The sequence below is a fragment of the Drosophila teissieri genome, chromosome 2L, assembly GCF_016746235.2.
Source record: "Drosophila teissieri strain GT53w chromosome 2L, Prin_Dtei_1.1, whole genome shotgun sequence".
Classification (NCBI taxonomy): Eukaryota; Metazoa; Arthropoda; class Insecta; order Diptera; family Drosophilidae; genus Drosophila; species Drosophila teissieri.
The window spans coordinates 8,886,630-8,913,827 of NC_053029.1; the positions used below are offsets into that span (position 1 = coordinate 8,886,630).

The window sequence follows — 27,198 nt, forward strand, 5'->3', positions numbered from 1 at the left end:
ATATAGAGTAGTGGGTCAGTTTATTTCCTTCCATATATTGATAACTTTTAATCATTAACTTAGAGCTTTGCTTAGAGTTTAACATGCATATCAATTATATATTTAAACTTTAAAATAAGCTACTTTGGCCACGATAGCACCAAATAATTTGAATGTTTTTTAATGGTTCAATATAAATGAAATTCAACGATCCTTGATAAATAACTCACGAAATACCATTCAAAATTTCAAAAATTATAAGTCCAAATAAAAGTAACGGTATTTTCATATCTGAACAGTGTGCCGTTAACAGAAAAGTTTCCAGCGCAGGCACTGTTAAGTGGCGCACTTAACATCAGCTGTTGGGCGCTCGTGACACGAACTTACCACCACCTCGAATTGTCAGTTGTCAGCTGTGCTGTTGTCAGTTTTTCGACGGTCGTGTGAAAATTAATGCGAAAAAATCCCCAATTGATAAACAATAAATAGGCGTGCGGATAAAGGATAGCCGGGACAAATTGAAACTCGCGTCGTTTTGGTTCTTTTAGTTTTCCTTAAACCACTTTGCTTTGCGCTCAGTCAGGGATTTTCCGTTTTCCATTTGGCCCCAAGCAATTATCGGTGTATCAGCAGCAAATTATGGATATTCTGAAGAAAATGTTCAAGTCCGAGGCGGAAAAGGAGCAGGAGTAAGTACTGGATGGTGGACACTACGGATTTGTGGGCATATTATGCAATTTTCGGGGGGCACCCAAGTGCCAGGAAGCGAAGTCTAAAAATATTGACGGGGGGGCGGGCATCCACATATGCGGCGGCGTTTTTCAGGCGACAATGGATCGATAACCAGGCACCTGCCATTATAGATACATTTTCGCCAGGATACACACACGCACGCGGATAAGGAAAAGCGCCCGCTGCTCTCCGTGGAAACGGAGGCTGCGTATTGATGTACCCGAGGGTTGGAAATCCAGTTCCCCTGCTCATCCCTGTTGTTTTTCCCATCTCTCTCTCTCTTCTCGGACTCTCTTCGAGCAGCTCTTCGGTTTCCGCTTCCAACAAGGACGAGTTCCGGAAGCCCCAGTGGTTCGAGGAGGCCGAAACCGATGACGAACTCTTCGACGACGATCGCAAGTTCGCCTTCCAGGTCTTCACCAGTCCGCTGGAGATGCAGAAGCACTTCGAGAGCCAGCTGCAGCGACTCCTGGAATCCCTGAACGACAATGATGGTAAGTGGGGTTAACCAAAGTATTGTTATTCCCATTTCACATATGATATATATAGATTAGTAGTAGATGGAATCAATACCTTAATTAAAATTGTTAAATGCATTGCCCATTCTCTAAGTTAATGATAGCATTAGCGATTCAAGCCATTAGTCGAAGAAAATCGTTTTATATGTACATAGATATGTACATATGTATATGCACATTTCAATCACAAAAGTAATTGGTCGATTTACTTGTTATTTGCTAAGGGACACAAAACCAATAAATAATTGCAGTAAACTGCATACACAACGTCTGAAAATTTGTTAGTTGATTAGATTGTTAGATTAGACATGGTTTCTTGTTTCACCAAATGCATACCCTTTTATTATAATAATATTTACTACATTTGACATAATTAGATGGCTTTGAGCGCGACTTGAAGGAGGACTTCTTGAAGCCGGGCTTTGAGAGCAAGATTCTGAAGAAGTTTGAGCAGCAAAAGGATCTCTCTTTGGATACCGATTTGGATGGCGAGTAAGTAAACACACTTAACCAGCAAACGAGATTACATTAAACAAACAATTTCTTTTAGGATCTATGCCGACCAATTGCACTCGCTGATCCAGCGTCTGAATCCGGAGGAGAATATTGAGCCAGGCGACCAGGCAATTGGCAACATTTTGCCATCGAACCAGCATGGCTATCGCAAGAGCTTTCAGCGCGCCAAGCTTACGGATGAGGAGATTATCATGGGCCGGATCCATGGAACCATCTCCGCTGATGGGGAGAGCGAGTCGTACGCTCGTCCGCCGCGTCCGCCTATGAACAACAAGCCGGACATCATGACGCCAATGACTCCGATGTTGCCGCGAAGTGGAATGTCTCCATTCGGAGGAGTATTCGATGGCAACTATCAGGTTGGAAAGATCACAACTTCTCAAGTAAACATCGTAATTTATAAACATTTTTGATAGGGTCCCAAGCTGTTTAGCCAGAGCGTGATGACCAAGACTGTGCGCAAGCCGGACGGCAGTTATGAGACCACCAAGGTTACTCAGGATTCGGCTGGTCACAAGACCACCACCGTAACCCGTATGATAGACGGGCGTAAGGAGACCACCGTCACCCACGATGGTGGGGCTCCAGCCCTCGGAATGGGTGGAAAGCAGCTGCAGCAGCAGCAGCAGAAGGAGGTGGCAGTGGCTCGTGGCGAACGCAACATATTCGTCACAAAAGAAGGCTACGCCATGCCACGGAACCTCTGGTGACCAGTGGTGAACAACTATTGCCCCAATCAAGACAAGCGATCTCTGCTGCAGCAACAGAAACAACAGCAACAGTACGAAGATAGGCTAAAGCGATTCGTCGGCAACATAGTCCCGCATCCACACAACATCCAAATTAGAACCTACTACATTTTAGTTTACATTCTCCTTAGTGTTTGGTGTTTTAGATGAAACGCACTTGAGACAACAGATGACGACGACGATTATTGACCATGATTTTATTGACCAGCGATCAGCGATCCGCTGGGCATATATATTATGTGAGACAGGCGCACCACCCGGCGGCGCCGCACTTTCAGTTCCCAGATCCAGGGCTCTCTGCAGGCCAAGCTTGAACTCCCAACGGTTGGAGATAGAATTGGTATCGGAGATGGCTCGTGTTGAGCGGTGCGAACGTGTGATTAATTTCAGTTTTGTGAGCAGCAGGAGCACGCTAGATGGATGGAATGGAGACTTTAGAGTCGTCCACTCCAATTCCTGCAGAGCGCTGACATCCAAAACAAAAAGCAACCAAGAAACAATCGCCTAAACGGCGGCAGTTATTGTATTATTGTATTGATTCTTCGTGGTACGATCTGTGTCTCAATGCTGCGATCATCAGCATCTAAAGTGCCCGTAGTGATTTAACAGCGAAAAATGATAAATTCAAACCACTATACAATACATTACCGCTTACCAGGCAAACAAATCAAGTTTATGTATTATCTACGATTGCGTTAACTTTGTTAGTTTTACTCTACATTTTATACACATATACACCCGCGTGGTGAATTGATCTGGTTTCTGCACAAGCAGTCGAGTTCAACTCACAGTATTTTGAATTACAATTCGTTTTTTGTTTATTAGTTTTACTAAACTTTAACACTTAAGTTGATTTTGATCAGAACTAACTTTCAAAGAGGACACAATGCATGCACGCATTAGTAATCATTCAAGACACATGCAAATAAAGTGTCGTGCAACAAAACGAGTTGACTTTCATTTCGGAAAAGGTTTCTTTTAGGTAACTTATCCATTTCTTATGGGACCGAAAGACCTAGGCATTAAATTGTTCATACAAATAGTATGATTAGCTTTTTGGTGATCTAATTTTATTTAGTTTAGTTGAGTTCAAGCTAGCGCAACAGGATAGAAAGGTGTTTCAGCTAAAATCTATTGGCCATTATGGTTTCCTCAATGATGATGGTCATCTTTCTTGACGAAGCGCAGACCGCAGTAGCCGCAAATGTGATTTCCGGGTTTGTCCTGCAAGTAATACAAGATCCAATGAGTAAAATAGATGCGGCAGTAGGATACCAATAACTCACCAGGTTTATGTACACCTTGGGATGACCCAGAGGACCATCGCCGCCGTCGCAGTAGACAACTCGTTCGGTGCACTCCTTGGGGGCCACCTCATCGATGAGCTTGATGCCCCAGTTCTCGTTCACATACCGCTTGGCGTTCACGAACCGCGCATTGCGGTAGTCATCCTTATCGAACACCTGAAATCAGTTTAAATTTAGCTATATTCGTACATATTCCCAAAAATGTTTGCGTAATCGCAGGATGGTTGGATCAACGGTTTGTTTCAATTGTTCTTACTTGTCCGGTGTGTGTGACCTTCTCGATGTCACCGCGGCAGCTGGAGTGGCGAACGGTGGCCAGGGGTGACATCCAATTCTGGCGCGGAAGGCCGAGTTTGGCCAAATTGTTTACCAATTGCTTGCTGGCCATTTTTTTCCACAAAAATTTGTTCGCAAAATGTATTGTGACGGGAATCACCCTGTGGCTGTCAGGCTGACCAGTGTCAGCTGGCCTAACAGCGAGTTAACGGCGCAGGTGTTAGTTTACATTTTCCTATCAACGGTCACACTGGTTATTTAAAAATAGCGTACTATTTTGACATTTTCTTGAAATGAATTCTTTTTTAATAAATTACAGTCGATTTAATTTTATATTGATGAATACAATTTTTTTTATTCAAAGAAATAAGATTTAATACAGGTTGGTTGTGTTTTTTATATTCTTAGGCGGTTTTTTAAAAGGGAAATAGAGTTATTAATTCTTCAAAATGTCTATAAAATTAGTTGATCCAATTAAACAGGTCATTTGTTTTATTTAATTTCAAAATATACGCTAAAAAATATGTTTTAGTTATAGATTTTGTTCATTAGGACACGTATCAATCTTTTATTCATATTCTCTGAAGAATGCCAAAGTCTTTGCGCCACCTAGTCGCACGTTCTTCTCTCATTTGAATGTTGTTTAGAAAAAAGGGATGTAAACAAAAGACGAAGAAAGAAAAGAAAAGCCGGCAAAAAACGCTGAGAGCCGATTCTTCGGGCGCATTTCCCGAAGAAGGCAGCGTTTCGAAAATTTTCGAAATTTCCCCAAAGATCGGGAATGTGCCTCCTGGCGCTTGGGGAGGCAATTCAGTTAGTGTTTCGTGCTCGTCGAGTGTTGTTCTCGGTTCTTCCTCTACAACATCTAAAGTTCTTCATTGAAAAGTCTTCTTTCCGGCCATCCATGCATATATACACGCCTCTATATATACGCATATATAGAAATTGAAATTGGAATTGTTCGCGCAAAGAATACTGGCGTAAAATCAAAGCGAATTTACGGTGTGTAATGTTACAAATTAATTGCTGTGCCTGTGTATATTAAGATCCCATTGAAAAAGCTTTGAAAAATACACAAATTTCCACCGATTACATAATCGGCAGTGAAGTGCTCTTTGGAAAAAAAAAACGTGTTTTTCCACGTTTTCCGGTGCGAGAAAAATGAACGCAAAGAATATGGAATTTGTGCTCCAGAATAATAGTGAACCATAATCGCCATAAAATGGATATGGATATCAAAGAGGGATACATCCCACAAAGCGGATGGCAATTAAAAGTGGTCCCAGAATAAAGTGAAGCATTCGAGGCTGCATCTTTTCTTTTTTTTTTGCTCTCGGCATGGTTTCCTCCGATCCGAGCGAGCCGAAAGTTTAACGAACTGAGTTCATTTCTATTTTTGAATAATTCGAAAGCAACCGACAACCGCCGCCGCAAAGTGAAAAGTCTGCATGAGTTTTCCCTCGTCGCGGTGGTGCGATTGAGATTCTCGAATTGGGGGACGTGTGCTTTTTAAGTGCTGCCGATGGTGGACTGATCCATACACCACCACCACCACCACCACCACCAACACTACACCACCCAAAACGCCTACACTGTGCAGTTTTTGGTTTTCGTTTTGGAGAATCCATAAAGGCACTGAAATATTGAAAGCAGATGACGAACAATTTTTGGCTGCGAGACTGTGCAAAAATGTTGGAAAATTGTTCGGAAAATTTTAAACAGTGCTGACAGCAGATGAGCATTGTATTGCATTTTAGTTGCAAGTTATTGCGGACTTGGATCTTCACTTAAAATATTTCATCTATTTTATTTCTTGTAATTATTGTTGTATAAAGTATGCCCCACTATTTCAAATTATTATATATTGGCATGGAAGTTCAATTTATTAGATGGTAACGATGTAAAATTGCTTATTTGACACAATTGACTTGTAAAACAATTACTTAAATTGTCTTCTCTGTACAGAATGTATTTGACACTCAGCTAATTTCACTTTCACGCAGCGTCCAATGAAATCAATGATTTGAGACATTTTTCCAAGGTTTCCACACACACTGCCAGGCATATATCATAGACTTATGGGGCCTTCAAACAATTTTGACAGCAGCTAATACTCAGAATGCCCACTTTTCTCCTCTTTTTCCTCAATTTTGATCTGCAGCATAATGTAAATATGTATTGTTGAATTGTGAATTATCTACGAGAGGCATATATGTTTTTACTAATATATGTGACAACTAACTGAAATAAATAATTGTGCGCAGAGACTTGAAAGCCGCACACTCACGTCAGCCCCATTTTTAAAGATTGTATAAATGTTTGGACCACTTCCGTTAGGATCTATATCTATATCTTTCCTATATCTGCGTAGTCTGGCGAAATTAGCTGGCTACCCGTTTTCGTGAATAGGTCATGATTTATTTATGCCTCCTCAGCGTGTTGTAGTGACATAATTGGGTTGGATGTTTAGTTCAGGTGATTGTTTTGGCTAATGAACCAATGATGATTTATGATTTTGGACAGCTTCGTTGGAAAGTGAAAAATAGGCCAACAGATTTACGTTAAAATTTTTAGGTAAATACTTAACTGTTTTGTGGTATTCCGTTCATAACTTGATTCTCAAATAAAGCCAAACTCTGTGCAGGTGTAGGTTTTTTGAACCTTAAACCAAACATACTATGAAAAAGACGAGTTTATATACAAATTGAATATATATACTAGATACTAAAGTAAAATGTTTTTAATTTTTCCTTTGCCAGTGTAATATGTTAAATTAAGCCCCATAACCCCGTCCAAAAGTCTTTGTGAAACAATAGTCACCCCGCTCGTTAAATCGAAATAAGCCCAAACCCAAAGATCTCGATCGTCTGAACCGTTTTGCCGCGAAGATGTCCGGGCAGCAACCGCCGCCGTACGGGAATGGACCACGTGGCTGGAATCCGCGTGCCCACAATCCCGCCTCGCCATCGCCCTCGTCCTTCCTCTACCGTCCACCGTCGCCGTGGACAACGGCGCCCAGTCCGCCGCCGATAATCTCGGGACCCCGGCCCTACGGACACGCCATGTCGCCGGCGCCCATCAACCAGGTGAGGGGTCAGCGCGGCAGCACCAATATACCCCATCCTCGGCCCCAGTGGCCAGGTGGTAACCAATCACCGTCGCCCTACCAGCAGCCAGCACCAGGTGGCGGCTACTATGGCGGTGTGGCGTCCAGTGGTGGCGCATCGCCGGCACCGCGTCCCTATCGACCGGCTCCCCTGCAGCACCAGAACTCGTATGGCGCCCAGCCGACCAGCTCCTTCCAGCTGTCGCCCACGCCATCGCCCATCGTGTGCCAAACTCCGAGTTCGGACTTTAACTACAGCAATCGACAGACGCCACTGTCGCACCACCAGTACCAACAGCCACCGTCGCAATTCTACAACCAGCAGCAGCAGCAGCAGCTGGGAGCGCCGGTGATCCCGCCACAACCGAGACAACACGGAGGACAAGGAGGACATGGAGGGCACGGACTGGCCCAGGATCAGATCGATTTCGTGGGCGTGCCGCTGGAGCCTCCGCAACCTAAATCCTATGTGATTTACGATGACGAAGAGGAGTTCGGTCCTTCGACAGCCGAGATCATTGCGAACCAATCGCAGGACTACGTCGACGAGAAGCTTGCCGAATATCAGATGACGATATTGCAGTTGCAAGGTGAGTTGCTATATGATAACAAATATAAGAAATGAACTAAGGACATTTTTATGTAAGCATACATATAATATTTAAAAGTGTAGCCTAGAAAGAGGAGCAGTTTTGGAGTAATTCACTTTATCAAACACATTTCAGTTGTATAGTTTCTCTCAGTGCAGCTGAGTCAGCGGCATTCTAGAATTTTGTGTGCTAATGTGACAACTATCAGTTGGACGCCCCTTCAGCACACAAAAAACGTGTAAAATATTTGATTTTCTCTTGGCAAAGCATTGAACTTTGTTGAATCAGAGCGCTTTTTTTATTGTGTCGGGCGCGAAAAGCGAATGTAAATGTCATCCGAACTTGACCCAGACAGCAGTGGTCCAAGTTCCCCCCTCCCCGTCATCCGTAGCCACCGCATCCTCCGAATCATTTGAATCATCCGAATCATCGGAATCCGCAGTATCCGCATCGGACTCCTGACATCATCGCTCGAAAGTAGACTATGGCCCAGATTCTTGGACTCTGGCTCACCTTTCGCTGTTTTGGGGTGCCTATTTTGGGCCATTTCAGTGCCTTAGGTGCGATGGGCCACAAAGGTAATGACATAATGTTGTCGCCAAAATGGAAAAGGAATATAAGTTTTTGGCAATCGTGCAAATTGCAATCGCCAATACGGGGCAAACACATCGAATGCCAAATGAATCGATGAATTGTTATGCACACATATAGATCGTACATATGTACATATGTTTTATGTGCTTTCTAGCAATTGGCAAGTGCCGAGTATGAGATAATTTGTTATTTAATATTTGGCTCCTATGTAGGTGGGTCTAGTACATATTTGCAAAGTCAATTTACTTTGGCAATTTGTATACTCTAGCACTTTTGGTATCACTTGCAGATCATTAAAAATTGAGACTTGCTTGTTAAGCCAAAAATTTAAATGCATAGACTTTAAAAGTGACTAACTCATTCAGGACAATAGGAAATCGGATTTCCTTTTGGCCATAATCACCGGCACAAGCCATTTGAAATCAATTGAATGGCGTGCGATCGGATTATTTGTGGAACTGATAGACGAGGTTTTGAACTCGATCATGAGCCTTTTGTTCGATGTACTTAGCCTGTTGAGTGGAACGGGTAATGATATCACTGTTTTTTATTGAAACGCAGTCTGCGTCTGTGGACTATAGACCTGACTATGGGATTATTCGGAAAAGTTGTTTATAGACTGAAGCACAACGCAGTGCTGTGAATGCCTTTTTTTCCCATTTTGCAATGGTGATGATGCCAGGTCCGGTGCTGATGTCACTGTGGAAATGGCTTCATTATTTATTTATACACTGCATTTGTCTGACTTGTCTGATTTTATTCCCATTGTCTTGTTAGCCACCAAAGTTTCCCCAAAAAACAAAGGAAACGAACAAACTTGGCTGCATCTTGATTCAATTTTGGGCTAACTTATTTTTAGGCGCTTGTTTGGCATGAAATGGGAATCTCAAGGGACGGTCTGTGCTATTTTCGTCTAATTTTCTCGCCCTGCTTTCTGGTTTATTTTCAAATTTAGCAGCATATTTTCTATTTAGTTATTTTATTTTTTTTTTGACTTACTCACACTCGAACTTGTCTTGTCACGCCGGGAAATGCGATTAAAAATAGAGTTTGTAGAGTTTTCTGGGATTTTCAGCTGTTTGGTTGGGATTCTTCTGGGGATTTGGTTGTGCAACATATGGATTCATTTGCGCACTCTGAAATACAAGAAAATATGTTTGAAGGGTTTGAATACTAAGCTTATAGCTAAACAAAATATTTCAATAATTATTTAACTTCCACCGAGTTAATGTTCAAAAATCCCAACAGCTATAGTTTTTTCTCCCACAATCAAAATGATTAATTACCCACAAATAAATCTTTGCAACGGTATTGCATCATAAACTGAAACTCATAAATATTTTAAGGTTTTTCTGACTCGATTTCATTGACCAGCAATATAAAATTATTTTGTAAAATACAACTTGTAATCCCCTGTCATGTTTTAGTTGCTATCACAATAATCCAAGTGACACATTTAATTTAACGACATTATATAAGACGACAAACTCTTGCCAATAAATTTTGAGGGGAAGGAATCTTGAAATTTCGTATTTTAAATTTTGATTCAACTGTTTGTTAATTTATTTGATTCTGCTGCAAATATATATATTTTACAATAAACGTTTTGGCGAACACCCACGCGTCTCCACAAAATGGGAAACATATGAGAGATTCGCGTATACTTTGTTTTATACGTGGATGTATAATTCCTATAAATAGGGAATTCTCGAAATAATATTATCATTTTTCGCACGTAGAAATCGGGCATGGATGATGATATCTAGACATATGCAAATACCTCAATTCGAAACAAATCAAAATCGTTGACAAGTTGCCCAGTTTTTTTTTAATTGCTTTTCGACTTTGCGAGGTCTGGTCATTTCAAAGTGTATGTGCACTCAAATATTAATGGCTAATAGTTATATCGTTTACATAGCTTAATTTTTGGGCAAATAAACTTTCTTGGCTGATCTTAAGAGGAATTCATATTTCATTAATTGCCCCTCGAGCTGACTAATGCCTCGAGCCAAAAAAATATGTGTTTTGGCTCTTTCCACTAGATGAATTTCTGTTTAAAGAATCGTTTGTGATGCCTTGAAGTCAATATTTGAAGACCAAGAAGCTCTGCGCGTTTGCCTTGCCATTAAACTGGGCAACTTTATGGATAGGTGTGAAATAAATGAGGAAACATCAAATATATCTTGGGTAAAAAGATATAGCACTGAAAGTGCCGAAAATCAAACTTTTCGAGAGCGGAAACCAGTGTTTATGCGAAATAATGTTTGCCAAAAGTCGAATTGGGTGCTGGAGATTTTATAAATATCGATGGTTTATTTTAAAAAATTGTATATAATTGAGCCACTGCCACTGAGTTTATATTCAAGGTAACAGTTGGTAGCCAACGTAGAAATAGTTTTTATACCATATACATATAAATATATAATTCTTCACATTACATTTTCTTATTATTTTTAATGGGCACCCATGTCTTTACATATCTAAGTTACAACCGAATTACCCATGGCCTTTCAAGTGGCTGCCACTTTAAATTTTACAGACCGCACAGTGGCTCACACCCTCGTAAACAAAATAATGCTATTAAATCAAATTGAACATGTGAATTCTCTCAAGAAGACGCCACTTTTTTTGGGGGCCAGCTGCTAGTGCCACCACTGTTTACTTTTATCTTTATGGGGATGCCTTACATATTCGAATTTTACACGATATTTCAAGTGGCGGTCGAGTGTGTGGATCACAAGTTTGAGTCATTATAATAAAGGTCCCATTAGTAAAAGTATTATAGAGTGGCCAATGTGAAATAGGCGGAATCTATGAGGGAATGTATTAAAGTTGAAAAAAACATCTAAGTAGAAATATACATACTAATTTTAGGGTTAGCAGCTGCATTCCTTCGAACTAGATTTCCTTTCGAAATTATTAAAATTCGTTGACCTTTGTCCAGTTCGGAATTAGAATTTGTCTATGAATAACAAATTAAATTGCGTTGCTAGCAAATTGCTTTAGGCCATTTGAAGTGCAACTTTATATCTCAGGGCCAACTTCTCGGCGCGACAACAATAAAAATGTACAGATATACATATCAGATGCAATGCAATCACCACAGCGTGACGTCATTAGTCTGGCCCAGCTTGAAAATACACGGCAAACTTGTTTATAACTTTACATTGATTACATAAGCTGCAAACACGAAGAAAAAACATTTGTTTTGGTTTCGAATCCATGAATGACTTTCATTAAGTGCCGCTGTAAGCTGAGCTCTGCCATGCGCTGACCCATATTTTCAGCCTCTCTCAATATCGCAGATTCTGTAAACATTGGTAAAACGATCCATCGGGGCTGTAGCTTATAATAATAATAAATATTAGCATAACCAACCACCAGCCAAGGGCTATGGCTATGTAATTGATATTTTCACACGCTCCATGATGTCACGCAGCAAAGGTGTAAGTAAGGTAAGAGGTTTACGATTTCAGGCCAAAGGGCGCTACTTAACCAAAGCACTTGAATGCCACCCATTCATGCAGAAGAGCAGAGAGAGAGAAAGGTAGCTAGAGAGGGACAGAGAGGGGAGAGAGCTTAGAAGAAATGGGAGACCACGAGTAACTCTTATCGTTCAAAACTTCACCACCCTATAAAGACGAACTTTTTGCGTCGTTGGGTAGCAAGACATTCAATATGATTTTAATGGCTAGAGGTCTTTAAAGTGAAAGAAAATACATAAAAAAAGACATATTCTGTTGATGGTTAGTTTTATTGTTATTAAAGTTCATGTTAATTGAATTATTATCGCTGGACAACAAAAAATATGATTTATATTTCCAACATTGATATACATAATGGCATTATAAGTCTATCACAATGGTAAAATGTTCAATGGCTAAACTATTTAAAACAAAGGTCTAAATCTAAGCCAAGAACGTTGACCTTGTAAAATTCTGTTACTTTTACACCAAAAAGTGCCTCACCCCCTTGAAAAAAGCCGGCCACTGCGCCACTGACCCCAAGCAACAACAAGAGCAGTCGGTTAAAAGGCGGTGAGTACGTGGTAAACAACATCCATCAAAAGTCGTACGAAATATTGCGTATACCGCTCCCGCTTTGAGTCTCTGTTTCTCTCTGCGATTTTCGGCCACTCCGCTCCAAGACTCTCGCTCTCTCGCAATTCAAGCGAAATACCAACACACACATTGGAGAGCACAGACTCTGAGCTTTACTACGATTACTATGCAGTGGCTCTCTCAATTGCTTTTTTTTGGACTGGACAAGGCGTAGCACATTGGAGGCTTGTGGGTTTGGGGTTCAGTATCGAACCGGCTTTCTACGACAGCGGATTGGAATCGCGGAGCGACCGAGTCGCCGGGGGATAATGTGATATAGCCGGCTATGTCCAGCAGGCAAAACTGAAATAAAAGTTAAAAGTAATAAACACCGAAAGCCCCCGAATTCTCGCATCATTTTTATTGGTGGGGCAGTGAGAAGAATTGCGAGCGAAATACTAATTTCCTTACCTAACTGCGTGAGATAATCTCGGGTTGGCATTGTGTGTCTCGCAATAAAACCCCCAAAAGCCCAAAGCTTCAAGTGTTAAGTAAAATAAGTCGGAGAAGAAGCGTGTGTATTTGCATTTGGGAAAATTAAAGTTGAATTACGTGGGCCGAAAAATTAAAGACTGAAGGCCATTCAAGGGTTGTTCAAAAGGAAAATTCGGTGAAAAGTCACGGTGTGTGTGTGTGTGAGTGCGTTGCGTGAGAAAAATCAATTCTGCATTTGGTGGAAAGCCGAAAAAGGAGAGAAAAGTGGTGGAGCGAGGGAAAAAGGACACGAAGTAAAGGCTGGATTTTTTGGCTGCGAAAAACTCGTGACCGATGACAATTTGGATTGACGAGGGTCTATTAGCGAAATCAATGCCATTATGGCTGATACCGGAGGACCAGGATCCAAGCACATGGATCCAACAACCATAGATGCCGGCGGGGGAGAAGCAGGAGCAACCGGAGCAGCCGGAGGCGATGACGTGCCTCCAGTCCCAGCTGTTCGCCGGCGTCGTGCGCATGAGCAGAAATCCTCGAGAGAGCAGGTGCTGGAGGAGGAGGAGAGCCAACAGCTGGAGACATCGACGGTGACGAGGACCTACATGAAGACCATCACCACCTCCCTCACCACCTCGAGTAGCTCCAATGTGGAGGAGTTTATCCTGGGGGAGCATGCAGCAGGAGCAGGTGCAGTAGCAGCTGCTGCTCCATCGCCCAACCAGCAGAGATTGCGTCAAAAGGTGGCCCAGTACGAGAAGGTCTGGTCAGATGGCTCCAGTGCCGTGAAGCGACCAGCCGAGCAGAACTCTGACGAGCTGCGTCTGGCCGACGACCTGGATGAGTACGATGCCGAGAATCCATTCGAGATCGATGTCCATGAGATTGAACGCCGGCTGCGCCAGGAGAGGCAACGTGGCATGGCAGAGGCTGAGGCAGCCAAGCTGGCCTTTCAGCAGGTCCAGCTGCGGCACACCACTCCTCCGCGGCGTGTGGAGGTGACCAGTGACCAGGTGGCGAGTCCCTTCAATGTGACCCTGCGCACCACCAGTCGCATGAGTCCCGGTGCCGAGCGCGGAAATGTGGAGGAACACCTGGCGCCGTTCAATGTGACCCTTAGGACCACTCGAAGGAACAAGAGGAAGGAGTTCAAGGAGCTGGAAAGTTTCCTGGAGGGCGAACGTACCGTAAGGGAGGTTCCATCTGCGGACGGTGTGAGGACCATCATCACCTCGTCGATGACCAGCGATGGCGGCTATGCCGAGGAGAAGATCTATCGCCACGGCGAGGGCTATGTATCGCCCAGGGATTCGCCGTCCTGGTCGCGTTCCAGTTACTCCAGCGAGCGATCCAGTGTTACGCCGCCGCGGAGCGTGGATCTAACCGCCGGCGGACGAAGGATTCTGATCAAACTGGAGCAGGAAAGCGAACTAACCGAGGATAACCAGGCGAGGGACGAGACCGACCTGTCGTTCGGTCGGCAGGAAGTGGCCATGGCAACCGGCAACATTGACATTACCGTCGGTGGTAGCAACCCCCGCCGGCGTTTGTACCAGCAAACAACTGTCCAGGTGGGTGGCGGCAACCGCACCAGCCCCCAGGATTTAACACCCCAAAGACCAAGGGACTTAGACCTGGCCGGCGCCGCCACGAAGACAATGCTAACATCCACGCCAATTGGCACGAAGGAGCAACCACAAACGTGTCCGAAAACTCTAGTTAGTCAAGCTGCAACGTGCCAATTGCGCGGTTCTTCGACGGAAGAGCCCCGGAAAATTGTAAGCCACAAAACGATAACCAGCACAACGACCAAGTCCACCTCATCCTCATCATCGACCTCGACCTCCGCCACCTCCTCCACGTCCACGTCGCGTAAATTAATCGAAACGTCGCCGGTGGTCGTCGGAAATATCGCGCACATACGCACCGGGAAATCCAACGCCAGTGACAACGATATCGACATCGATAACGATTCGGACACGGAGGGCAGACCCGCCAGCAGTATAGTGATTGTGTCCACGCCCACGCGTCCCACCACTCCGGCATCCGCAACCGCATCCGCGACCGCAGTAACCCCATCCGCATCCATATCCGCGTCAGCTGCCCACGCCCTCAGTGGCATCGGCACTTTCAGCAAGAGTCTGCGCCAGGATTATCAGACTCTGGCAACGCAAAGTGGCCGCAGCAACGAATCACCCAGCGACCAGGAATACCAGGAGTTCCAGTCCACCATGGCGTCCATCAATTACGCCCGCAGCAATTCCCAGTACGACAGCCATATCAAGGAGAAACGAGGTAAAAATCGGGAGCAGAACGGATGGGATATAGCCACAAATCAAAAATCAGACATCTACTATTATTCCATATCTAAGTATTATCTTTTAAGTCATTTTTCAATACTTTCACTTATGAAAGTTAGGAGGCGCTACATTTTAGCATATGTTCTCTATAGCTCTTGAAAGACACTCATTCCTTGTCTTACACAATACATCCAAGTTAATCCCCCATTTGGCCTATTTTAAATAGGCTAGATCTTATCTCAAAGAACTTTTTACTACACCGCCTGTGGTCTCCAGATAACGAAAATTGCAATGCCCGTTCGGCACACCATATATCGTTACAACGGGGCTGAAGGTATAGTACTTGGAAGATCCTATAGAATGTCAAGGTCAGGCGGCGGTACTTTGTGGTTACACCTGCTTCGAGAGACATTTGTATGCTTAATTAATTATTACACAAAAAAAATCGATAAAAAAAACTGCCGAAATGACATCATCCATTGCTTTGAGAAGCAGCAATTCGAACTTTAACTTGTTTAGCAGCGGGCTGTGTTCATTGGGGCTGTCGTTATAAGTCAGTCGGTCGGTTGGTCGCGCCCAGAACTTCTATACTATCTGGCGATTTATATTATTTATATACTGGCGCACAGTGCGTTTGTTATGTATTCGCCCCACTCCAACGACTCTGTTGGCAAGTAGTTTGTTACCTCTTTCCTTGCCGCGGGAAAAAAGGGAAAATTATTGGCAGCGAAAAGCACTCGAGGCAGAACTACCCCCAGATCAGTTTGATGGGGTTGGATGTTCGATTGTTGGATTGTTGAATTGTTGAATTGTTGTCTATTATGTGACCTCCTCGGCTGTTATTATGTTAAGCACAACAACCAATTAAGTGTCTGGCAGGCTGTCTGTCTAGGCCTCCTTGAAAATTCTGATCTAAGTGGTTCGAACAGTCTGTCCCCCGCATGACTGTCGCAATTTTTGGGCTGCACTTGTGGTATATGCAAATATTTTCAGACACATATTTGTATCTATAGATATGCCCTGACTGATGGTTGTTTGTATTATTAATATACGAGCACTTTGTGTGCATTATCTTGAATATATGATGATATCGGAGGGAAAGAGCTATTTGCAGGAACTGTATTTTATGGAAATTGATTTTCCATGTTTGCCATTCGGGTTTTTATTGGCTGATTAAAGCAGTGGGATAAGGTTGAAAATATTAATAAAGTAACCAAAGAATATGGGATTATATTTCAATCCATTTATAGAGGGTACGCTGCCTCCGAGGGTATTTGCTAGACCTTAGTTATTCGGCATAGATGTCTTCATATGACAATTAGTGAGCATAAATCAAGCTTGCGTGAGTTAAAGTATTATTATTTTTTCTCTTCTCGGATCATCGTCAGTGTCAGCATAACGGCTGGCTGTCCAATGTTTTGACGTTGCGTGTTTTACCAAACTTTTCGAATGCTTCGATAAATTTGCTTGACAAGGCAGCTAAATTTGGCCCAAATTGTGAGCCGTAAAACCATATTGGCAGGCCTAGTCACACACAATATCTGGCATATCATATAGAGCGACATGGAGACATGGCGACATGGAGCACTATATAAATTTATAAGGCAGCAAAAGTACGTCAAGCGTTCACTAATTGATGACATTCACATGGATATAGTATATTCAACTATTGATTGGTGGCTCTTGACTTGGTTTCAATACATGTCCTCACTTTCCCAGCAATTATCATTAATGCCATTTTAATGGTTGTGCAAAAAGCCCATTGAAAACAAAAACTCTATCCATATTTATGACATGGCTTGCGGTACATCGGCTATTGAGCCTCATCAGGCCGCGATTCAAAGCCGAATTTTACTATAAGATGATTTATGAGAGATATTGATAGCTAAACTCAATGAAAATGTTTTCAAAACAAAGTGACAGCTAGCGTTATCTCAGTAGGTCCGACATTGTAAGTAATCCACACAAACGGAACGATCCGAACAGCAGCCGTACAACTGAGATCATCGCCGAGTTATTTATTGATTCTGGTATTGTCGCTATCTGTCAGTTCGCCAATATTTATAGTTCATGTAGTTTAGCGGCTTTTAATTGATGCCTAAAATGCGGTCCAGAGAAGTTGGCGCCTCGCGCTGAAATTTGAACTGAGCTCTGTAAGTTAAGAAGCGAATCAAGTTTACACACAAAGCCGAACTTGAAGCACCCACAAGTCTCGCTCTTAACCCACAAAGTATATTTGGTTTTGGATGTGGGTGCCAATTCCCCCATTTTCCCCTCCAGATGTTGCTCATGTGGTGGAAGAAATTAAAAATTCCTAATTTCGTGGCTTCCTCCTCCTCAGTTTTCGGTTCTGCTCGTGGGCAGATCTTCTGTAGATCCCTTCTGGAGATGCAAACAAATTATCTTTTTGTTTTTCAAGTGGCTTTTTGTTGCCTTATTTATTTTTCTAATGTCTTTGCTGCTCAATCATTTAGTCTTAAGTGTTGGCCATCGGTTATCTGCTGGTTTAGTGTGCGGTATAAATGACAAAAGTAAATAAACATTTAAACATTTAGTTAAACACGCAGAATACCAATAGTTACTTATGACGCAATGCCTCCACTTGACTCCGCTTCAATATGTATGAATCCCGTATCGTATTTGCATCTAATATTTTCGAGTATCTGTGAAATACCCGCAAATGGGTGGGGGTGGTGTAAACCTGTCGAAGGCAATGGAGCGTAAAGTTAAGTAATGCCATTTATAAGACTCTTCAACATGTTGACTGCTGGCAATTTATGCGACATATTCATCGACATATTTGCTGCTCACTTGTCGCCGCAGGTGACAACCACAAGTGCAAGTCGACACACCTCGCTGGGTTTCACTGTACTGCGTTTAAATGTGTGTTTAAATTAAAGCGAAATTTAAACAGTTGCTATAATAACCATGCAGCCTATGCTGTAGTGTTCATCACATGGTTGATTGCCAATGGGAAGGGGAAGGTCAGCATTTTGAGTGGTTCGATTTGGTAGAATATAGATATTTACCTTATCGGCACGAACTTTGGAGTGTAATCAACTAAGTCGGTGTCAGTTTAGGTTTAGATAATTCTGAGGGGTTTTTGGGATATGGGCACTTGCGATAGGAATGGTATTTCCGAAAGATAAAGCGTGTAAATGAGTTGTGCAGTTTAATTCCATTGACTCGTTAAGAAATGCCAAAGATTCCACTGATTATTTAACCCAGTTGGTCATAGCCCACATAATTAAGCCAATAAACATTAGTATTTGTTTCATGGAAACTCCCTACCGCAAAGCCCAAACATTTAATTCGACGCACTTCCGCTGAAAAATCCAACATGTGCTCTATATCGGCCTGCATTCTAGAACCCATTCCCCTCCAGCGATTCGAATGCCTTTTGTTTATGCAAATGTACATGAACATTTATCGTATTTGGTGTTTTTCCTTTTTTTTGGGAGGGCAGGGAAAACAATTAGCTATGCGTGAAAGCAAATAGACTAGTTTAAACGAACACTTCTTTCTTAGTTCTATTTATGTTCTGTAACTAGGCCAACTCAGACAAATGGGCGACTGAAGTTGGCTGTATATTCAGCCAACTGACTGCGCTTTCAGTACTTGACTTCTTTTTGTTAAGATTTTTTTGGTAATTGGTAATTATTAACGGAAAGAAAAGCCATAGGTTTCCATTATGGCATTTTCTAAGAATATCTGTGTACAATTTAATATTTTCCCCTACCTCTTAAACGCGCTCATTAAACAGCAAGAATAGCGAACATAAATAACAATCTACCGACTTATCATCATAATCACCATCATTAACTCACTGACTGACTGAACCATTCATAAGATGAAGGGAAACCGAACAGAAGAACCGACAACCGAAGCAGAAGAATTGAGAGAAGAAACCGATTTACCGCTTCTGAAACTTCTGGAGAATCTAAAATGGCCATTTCCCTCGGGTATCTTGTAATCACTTCATACATCATTATTGAAATGGAAATTGATTACAACAAACCTGAAAAGTCATTCAACTTGAACGTTACTCCCTGGCCTGATTTTGCCCCTTGTTAATAGTTTTACGCATAACGCGGCGTATAAATTAAATATGTATGCTTTTACTTTTAGATATGGCTTTTATTTCCGAAAGTTTAATTGTTGTACATTTATAATGCTTGAACGAGCAAAGCACTTTAAATTTTTAAATTATAATAAGCTTTTGCCTTAATTGAAGGAGAGTTTTCCCCTTCAAGTTTTTAAAGTTAGTATTTTCTGGTGTAGTTAAAGTAAGGGTAAATAAATAGTACATTTATTTGATTGTGTTATCTACCTGGTTCAGAAAGTTAAACACTAAGTTTGATTAGCCTGACCTGCATCATGAGCACCATATTGTTGTACTTTAAGTTCTTATCAGATTCCACAACTTCGAGTGCATTATTTCTTATCTCTGAAGTAATTGGCATTTTTCAGCTATCAGCAAGTGGTGCTGCTAAAAAAAGAATACAATTACCAAAAATTCACATGATTTATGGCTTACTAAAATGTTAACTAATCAACATGTGTCGCACATATACATTTATTTTTGGACAGGCCAAGACCGAAATACAACAAACTCAGCCAACTTGTTTTCTACAGAAAATGAATTCAGTTAGCCAAATGCGGTAGTTATGTTAATATATTCGCAACGCATTCACGATTTGTTACCAAAAATATCAGGTTCGTTTTAAACGAGTTTCTGAAGAGGAGCCCGATGTTTTTGACCAAAACAACTTAATTGTTTGGAAAGACAACACTAGATATTAAGGAAAACAAATAAAAGTGCAATCAATTGGAAATTTCTAATTCTGAAATTCAGTTCAATGAAATGAGTTCAAACGAGTTATTCCTAAATTAAAGACACATGGATTATAATTACGTATATATGAAGAAGCATAACGGGTTATATAAGTGAATTAAATAACCTGAGGTAACTTGACGCTAGGAGAATGTATATTTTTCTGTAATCAGCACAATGTTTTTACCCAAACAATTACCAAATTTAAAATGCCACATTTGTCGTAATTTATTATTGGACCTGCTACATCGAATCTTTACAAGCCATTAGAGAACTTTAACGTGTCTGAAAGGAACATAAAAATGGCCATTAGGTTAGGATTGGATGCTTTACCTTGCCTCAAGTTCATCTAATTGCATAAATTTGTGGGTTTTTCATTGCCGAATGTTGGCTAAATTATTTCTTTCATTTTAGATAGATTAATGTGCATATATATTATACGTACACGACTTTCGGTTGCTTTGCAAATTGCGCAACCTTGAACTAATTTCTATTTAAATAAACTTTTGTCAACATTTCACAAATTGCGTCACTCAGCTGGCAATAAATGAATGAAAATTCAATCCGAGAAATGGCAAGCATAAGAGATCTAAGCTGTGGGGATCATTTAAATTAATTATTACAACTTGTGTCCGCTCTTACTTTGTAAATTGTTTTGATAATTGGCTATGCGTTTGACGCTTTCATGGCTGCCTCGATTTATTTTATGTAATAATTCTTGTTCCAAGCATTCCGCTTGTCTAACTGTAGAAATTTTCCATTTTCGAGAAATTAGTATTAGTATTTCTTATTTATTACGGGAAATCTATTTTCGTTCCATATTGTTGGCATGCGTTTGGCCAAATGCCAGCCAGCGAATAGACCACGCACTGGGCCAAGTATTCTTGGAGCTGAATTCCCAATGGGCTGGATTTTGGTCTGGCGTGGCTAGGTTTTCCACCAGACAGCTGCTGCTGGCCGATTTCCATTTCCATTTTCATTTTGCATATTCATTTCTATTCGGACTGCACTTTTCCATAATGACTACGCTTAATGCGTTTCTTTCTCACCCGCTTGTGTATATTTTGATAATTGTTTACAAATTGATGTTTTAACGCCTTGTTTATTATTTCAATTTGTCGGCTAAAGAATGAAATTGAGGTAATTAAGGCGTGCAAAAAAAGAAACTAAATATTTGCTCAGGCCAATCTGAGAATTCGTGTTTACAATTCGCGGTCTACCTTTTGACGCATGCGAAAGGGTCAACGAAATTTGAAATATTGTTTACTTACTTAAACATTATTTGAATCACCAAAAAATGGTTCAAAAGTTCAAATTAATAATGGAAAGGAATGCTGGTGGATTTTGAAAGTAAAAGGTAAAAAATCAAACTGTAGACAAATCAAAGCTTTCGACTTCATTTACAGTGTAAACTAGTATAGATCTTCACTTCGTAGTTTATTGAGGATATAAACCTTTTGCGATATTATTGCAAAAGCTAACATGATGTCATTGTGTTAATTTAGTTTTATACACCGACTTAACTGATAATTAACTTAAAGTCAACATCGGGCAAAACAAAAAACTGGTGTACACCCCATGCATACGAAGAAATGTATCTTATCGGTTGGTTTCGGTATCTTTGCTAGTATCGTCATGTCTCTTTTTTCGCCTTTAAGTCTCTTTTCCCTTTTTTCTGCAGCCACTTGTTTAACAATTAATTGCAAATGAACGAAATGTATTTCCCATTTACTGACATTTACCTTTTCTTCGTCTTTTCTACATTTTCAGAGGAGCAAGAACGTGTGCAGAAGAAGACATTCACTAATTGGATTAATTCATACCTATTGAAGGTGAGTCTATCTTGTCTATCCCCCTGAAATGTCTCAATCGATTTGCCATTCGTCTTGAGCATAGTGCCAATGAATTTTGTCTACAGCAAAGTGACATTGGAATTTGCATATAGATTTGCATTTGATAAACCACGATGGTGAGAGGTTTTTTTGAGTGTGCCAAAAGCTAAGCAAAACTCACTCAAAAAAAAATGGGTTAAGGGGCGTGACATGTCCGTCACTTTGAATACAAATTCGGAATTTAAGCGTGATAAGCGTATTTATTTGTACGGTAATTATGATGGAATAATAAGCGAAAAATGTTTGTTCAGAGATCTGTGATATAACAGATATTTAATGCGTGCAATTTGAAGGTTGTTTGTTTTTGGGGCTTGTCATTGTCAAGTAAATTAGTGAAAAGATTTTGAAGCTGAAATATGCGATTGCATTTTGCATGTAAAATATTATTTTGGTGAATTTTTTATTATTTGTATTTATTTTATTATTTATCGAGCACTTTTTGAACATTTTGGAGCATTTTTTCTCATATTTTTCCTGCGTCGGGTTTTTGATCTTTTATGGCCGCTATAAACCCTCGCAAAAAGCTTTAAAGCCTTCTTGTTTTATCATTAGCATATGTATAAGTAAATATTTACCTCCAGGTTCTGGATAAACATTTGTCATGTCCGAACACATATTGGAGTCACTCTTTCTTGCTGGATAGCTTCCAAGAATATCTTATGAGCACACGCACCCAGCAGCAACCAATGCTAGAAATTCCTCAACGCATTTGTCTAGGTGCTCTCCATACTTCGCCACTTCAGACTTTTAACAATGCAAAAAAAGAAGAAAATGGTAAAGAAAATATTGAAAGAAAAATGGTTGGAAGAAATCAGAAATGCAACCAAAGTTGCCTGAAAGCCAACAACCAGCGAGTGGCTTTAATGCCAGACAGTTCTGTTTCTGGCGGGGATCGGCTGGTGGTGGCTTCAATTGCATTGCCATTAACCCGCCAAGAAACCCACGCGACGCCTACTGACTTACTTTCATGCCTCCAGATCGGAGGTGATTTAATGCACTTTTCAGTCTTTTCAGACTTTTCAGTCTTTTCAGTCTCCTCTGACTTTTCAGGCAATCCCCTGGTCGAAGTCGCAGATTGAGTTAGCCATGTTTCGCTTGGTGTCTCAAATGCGTTATCTTTTAATACCAACGGCAATCTGCAGACATGAGCCGGCAATTTTTTTGTCGCCCACATTACTGTGGTTAAAATGGTAGAAGTTATTGAAAGATATTGAGTTATTTTCCATTTAAATATAATCTATGAAAAGAAAGTAGTTTGTATACTCATATATTATTCATATTTGCATGTTCATAAACATGAAAACTGTGGAACTTTTACTTTTTTCTTTCCCATTAAAAATAAAGTAGATAATGAATATGAATTCAAGATATGTAGGATTGAACCTACAAATTTGACTCTAAACTTAATTTATGCATTTTTTATGGAATACATTTTGTTACTCTGTTTTTCAATAACATTTTCTCAACCAAAATAATTGTAAAAGCCATTATTATTAATTGTAGAGAGCCATTACTTTTATTCGAAATACTGTATACATGTGCATGTAGGAAAATCTGTTGCCGGCCGGCAAATATTCCAATCCAAATGCAATCCAAAAACCAGTTTCTCGACTTCCAGAGTGTGCAGCTCGATAAGGCTGCCAGACAGCTACGAGTATATGTACGAGTATTTCACATAAAAGGAGCAGCTGAAATGGAGGGGTATCCGTCTTCGAATCGTATTACAGAGTGCGTGGGCTGGGCTCTTCTGATTGAAGTCACATTTCAGTCGTCGAGTCGAAGGAGTCGCCGATGCAATATCTCCATCAAGGGGTTATGCAATATGCAAATGAGTCATTTAATGTGCATAATGATGGGACAAATTGATGTCGCTGCCTTTGCAATTGCACAACGATTGACTTGACACGTTTCACTGAGGCAATAAATATTGCTATTGCCGTTGCAAATGAAAAGTGATTTATTTAATTTGCGTTTACCTATTGGAGATTCGTTAGACCCGTCAATTAGCAAGCATCTTCCATTTTCCTTTCCCTATACCGTATCCACGTATCCGACAGATACACACTCGCATGCCATGTAAAAAGCATTTGATGGGGCAGCCGAAACAAAATGTTTGGTTGGGCTCTGCTCAGTTCAAGGTGAACGAGGTTTTTATTCGAATGCGCTGACGACCCAAAAACCCGCTCCCAACGTTCGCTTTCCATAGAATTTGATTAAAATTTATGAATTAATTTACACGCTCGTGGTGGGTCCGAGTGACAAAAAGCTCGTTGGATGGTCAATTTTTGAGTGGCCCCCCATACCCACATACCCAGTTCCCCAGTTCGCTTTCATTTCGCTATGACATAATTGATGGCAACGCCCTGGCACGAGTCGTGCCCTCCAGTTGGAGCATGGGAATCCATATCGATGTCCAGACAGCGACGAAAGCCAAAGTGAAAGGATCCAGCTATTGGAGGTGATTAAATTAGAAAGGATTTGCTTGCGGGAAAGTGGGTTACGAATGCTGGAATCTTTTGTCAGGTGCTCGTCTAATTGCGTTGGACAGACAGGTGACGAGTGAAAAGATTACGGAAGATTTACAGTCCCCTAAGCACTTACTCACCCAGGGAGTGGGATTATAGTCATGAAAGAGAAGTAGGTGGCATAAATAAATTTAGGTTGAAATTATTATTCAAGAAGACGACTAGATAAGTGACATACTTATTTAAAGCACTGTTCTTACTTCGTTAACAACTTGAATACAGTGCTCACTTAGCTACTTACCAATTTAACCCAAGGTAATTATAATACTTGGCGGTCGGATCAAAGAGAGGTACCCCTTAAACGATTAGCTAGTAAGACCCATTTCTTTCGATGTCATGTTCGGGGAGTATTTTGTTCCTAGGAGACAGCCAGGCAACGGCTGTAATGACTATGTCTGCCCGAAATAAACAGCGGAATGGCGGAAACTTTTTATATAAAGCACTATGACACCATAAATTCCGGAACTGAATGGAAAAAGATGGGCGTATCTAGTGGAACCGGAAACGGAAGCATTGAAATTGATTTCGCTATGTCTGTTCTGAAGCAGAATTCACACAAAAATGAAAAGTTTTTGCCGTACAAAGTTTTTACCGAGCATTGTCATTGTCTTTTGCATGTTGCTGGCAGCAGTTGAATAAAGTTTTGCAGAAACTATTTACCCACAAGAAAGCTCAATTAAATGCTACACTCAATTACAATGAATTTTCCCCGCTTTGTTGTTCGGTTGGTTGTTTGGTTGTTTGCTTGGTTGTTTGTTTTTGGTGGCACTTCCGTTGCTGCGGCCTTAATGGCATTACCTTAAAAATTGTAATCTTTTGCGGCGGATTCAAGTTAAATGCCTGCTCGTGCCATTTGCCAATTTGTCTTGGCCCACACTGAAGTATCGCCGCAAATTATCGCTATGGCAAACAGCAATTTTAACTATTTTAAATGATTTAATGCGCCTCGAACGATTGCGTGAGTTGCATTTGATTGATTAACCGAAAATGAACTTAAGCAAATCTTGAATGAGCATTCGAAATTGTCCAAATTAAATCTATTCAATGCACCCCATAAAGTTTGTATATATAATATTTATCGGTAGCTATGAGTGCATAACGATGGCATAGTGCACTTTATAGCATCATAAAAGTGCTCCGAAAATTACACTAAAATCACTCAAGAGCCATTGTGGGCTACTCAAATGTACTTACTATAAGTTAGAGTTGTAATTTAAATGAAATTAAATTTACCAAGCAGAAACACTTAAAGTAGAAACTAACCTTAATAAATTGGATGGATTTCCCTTCAGGGTGCAGCGTTTCTAGGAGAAGATTAACGGCTTAGAACAGCATTTTTATAACTTTAGGGTGAAAGTTTAAGTAGAATCACATGACTTGATATACGCAGATTAAAATAGTTTTCTCTAAGTATCATGACATATATGTTATTATTATGATTTTAGCGTGTTCCACCGCTTCGCATCGATGACTTAATCAATGACTTACGCGATGGTACGAAACTAATCGCATTGCTGGAAGTTCTGTCCGGAGAACGTTTGCCCGTGGAGAAGGGTCGCGTTCTAAGACGTCCACATTTCCTCAGCAATGCCAACACGGCCCTGCAATTTCTGGCCAGCAAACGGATCAAGTTGGTCAATATCAATCCCGCAGATCTGGTGGATGGGAGACCACCAGTTGTGTTGGGCTTGATATGGACGATCATCTTGTACTTCCAGGTAAGCATGCCTTATATACCATATAAAATATATATATATTTAAATACACCGAGTGCACCAGTTCACGAATTGAGAGCACCACCAACAATTGGTTGCTAGTTGTACACCATCTCACGAGGCTACCACCAGTAGAGATGTACACTCCAAGTCCAAAACGCCCAGCAATTTTGAAACTTTGAACGTAATTAACCCTATGAACCTTCTTTTCTATATACTTTTTATTGATATCAATAATCCTAACACGTAAACAAGCTTCGTAAAAAGAGGCGGAAAAACTTAGTAGTAGTTATAAATTATGCGCCACAGGTGGGTTTCAAGTTCAACTTGTAATTGTTGTTTTGTCGTGTGTACCTCATTTATTTTTGGGTAGAACATCGTTTTTAGTTGGTAGCCAAACCTCTTTAAGGCACTTCCATATTTTAAGTTTAACCATTACATTGCATTTCCTGCGGGAAGTATCGAAAATGTACTAAGTCAACTATATATATCCATAGATCGAGGAGAACAGCCGCAACCTAGAGTATTTGGGTCATGGTATTGGCGGTTCGGTTAGTTCCCTCGACAGTGTTGGCAACCAGAAGCACGGCGATCTGAAGGCTGAGAAGTGGAAGCAGGGTGCCAGGAAGACCCTGCTCAACTGGGTGACCAATGCCTTGCCAAAGTGAGTGGACGCCATCCATACTAAGTTGTTGTATTCACATACATAATCTATACTCATTAAATAGGGACAGTGGTGTGGAGGTGAAGGATTTCGGCGCTAGCTGGAGAGATGGCGTCGCTTTCCTGGCCCTCATCGATGCCATCAAGGCGAACCTGGTCAACTTAGCTGAGCTGAAGAAGACCAGCAACCGTCAGCGTCTGGAGACCGCTTTCGATGTGGCCGAAAGCAAATTGGGCATTGCCAAGCTCCTGGACGCTGAGGATGTGGACGTACCCAAGCCGGACGAGAAGAGTATCATGACATATGTGGCGCAATTTTTGCACAAGTATCCCGAACCAAAGGTGAGTTTCGCTGCGAAATTGATTTGAT

General features: G+C 41.1%; 3 protein-coding genes across 10 annotated transcripts in view; 2 read left to right on the forward strand and 1 right to left on the reverse strand.

Annotated features, from left to right (window-relative positions):
• Positions 1-211: 211 nt before the first annotated feature.
• Positions 212-3,460, forward strand: LOC122613786. 2 transcript variants are annotated; one of them, XM_043788173.1, is made up of 5 exons: positions 212-668; positions 1,012-1,205; positions 1,607-1,721; positions 1,780-2,104; positions 2,162-3,460. In XM_043788173.1, the coding sequence occupies exons 1-5, from the start codon at positions 619-621 to the stop codon at positions 2,453-2,455; spliced, it is 978 nt and encodes a 325-aa protein (XP_043644108.1). In that variant the 5' UTR covers positions 212-618; the 3' UTR covers positions 2,456-3,460. The 2 variants fall into 2 exon arrangements, with proteins under 2 accessions (XP_043644108.1, XP_043644116.1); XM_043788181.1 differs by having other exon boundaries at positions 214-668; positions 1,015-1,205.
• Positions 3,461-3,542: 82 nt separating this feature from the next.
• On the reverse strand, positions 3,543-4,256 carry LOC122613802 (NADH dehydrogenase [ubiquinone] iron-sulfur protein 6, mitochondrial). Its single transcript, XM_043788191.1, has 3 exons — positions 4,058-4,256; positions 3,781-3,957; positions 3,543-3,718 (listed from the first exon to the last, which is right to left on the reverse strand). The coding sequence occupies exons 1-3, from the start codon at positions 4,187-4,189 to the stop codon at positions 3,647-3,649; spliced, it is 381 nt and encodes a 126-aa protein (XP_043644126.1). The 5' UTR covers positions 4,190-4,256; the 3' UTR covers positions 3,543-3,646.
• Positions 4,257-6,836: 2,580 nt separating this feature from the next.
• Positions 6,837-27,198, forward strand: part of LOC122611912 (nesprin-1) — a 101,574-nt gene continuing 81,212 nt past the window's right edge. For 3 of the 7 annotated variants that reach the window (XM_043785330.1, XM_043785331.1, XM_043785332.1), the window contains exons 1-5: positions 6,837-7,773; positions 21,804-21,865; positions 25,896-26,168; positions 26,663-26,829; positions 26,894-27,170. In XM_043785330.1, the coding sequence (XP_043641265.1) occupies positions 6,966-7,773; positions 21,804-21,865; positions 25,896-26,168; positions 26,663-26,829; positions 26,894-27,170 (1,587 nt within the window). In that variant the 5' untranslated portion in view covers positions 6,837-6,965. Of the gene's footprint in view, positions 7,774-13,090; positions 15,195-21,803; positions 21,866-25,895; positions 26,169-26,662; positions 26,830-26,893; positions 27,171-27,198 lie in introns of those variants that run through there. The other 4 variants (XM_043785327.1, XM_043785329.1, XM_043785333.1 and 1 more) reach the window with 3 other exon arrangements.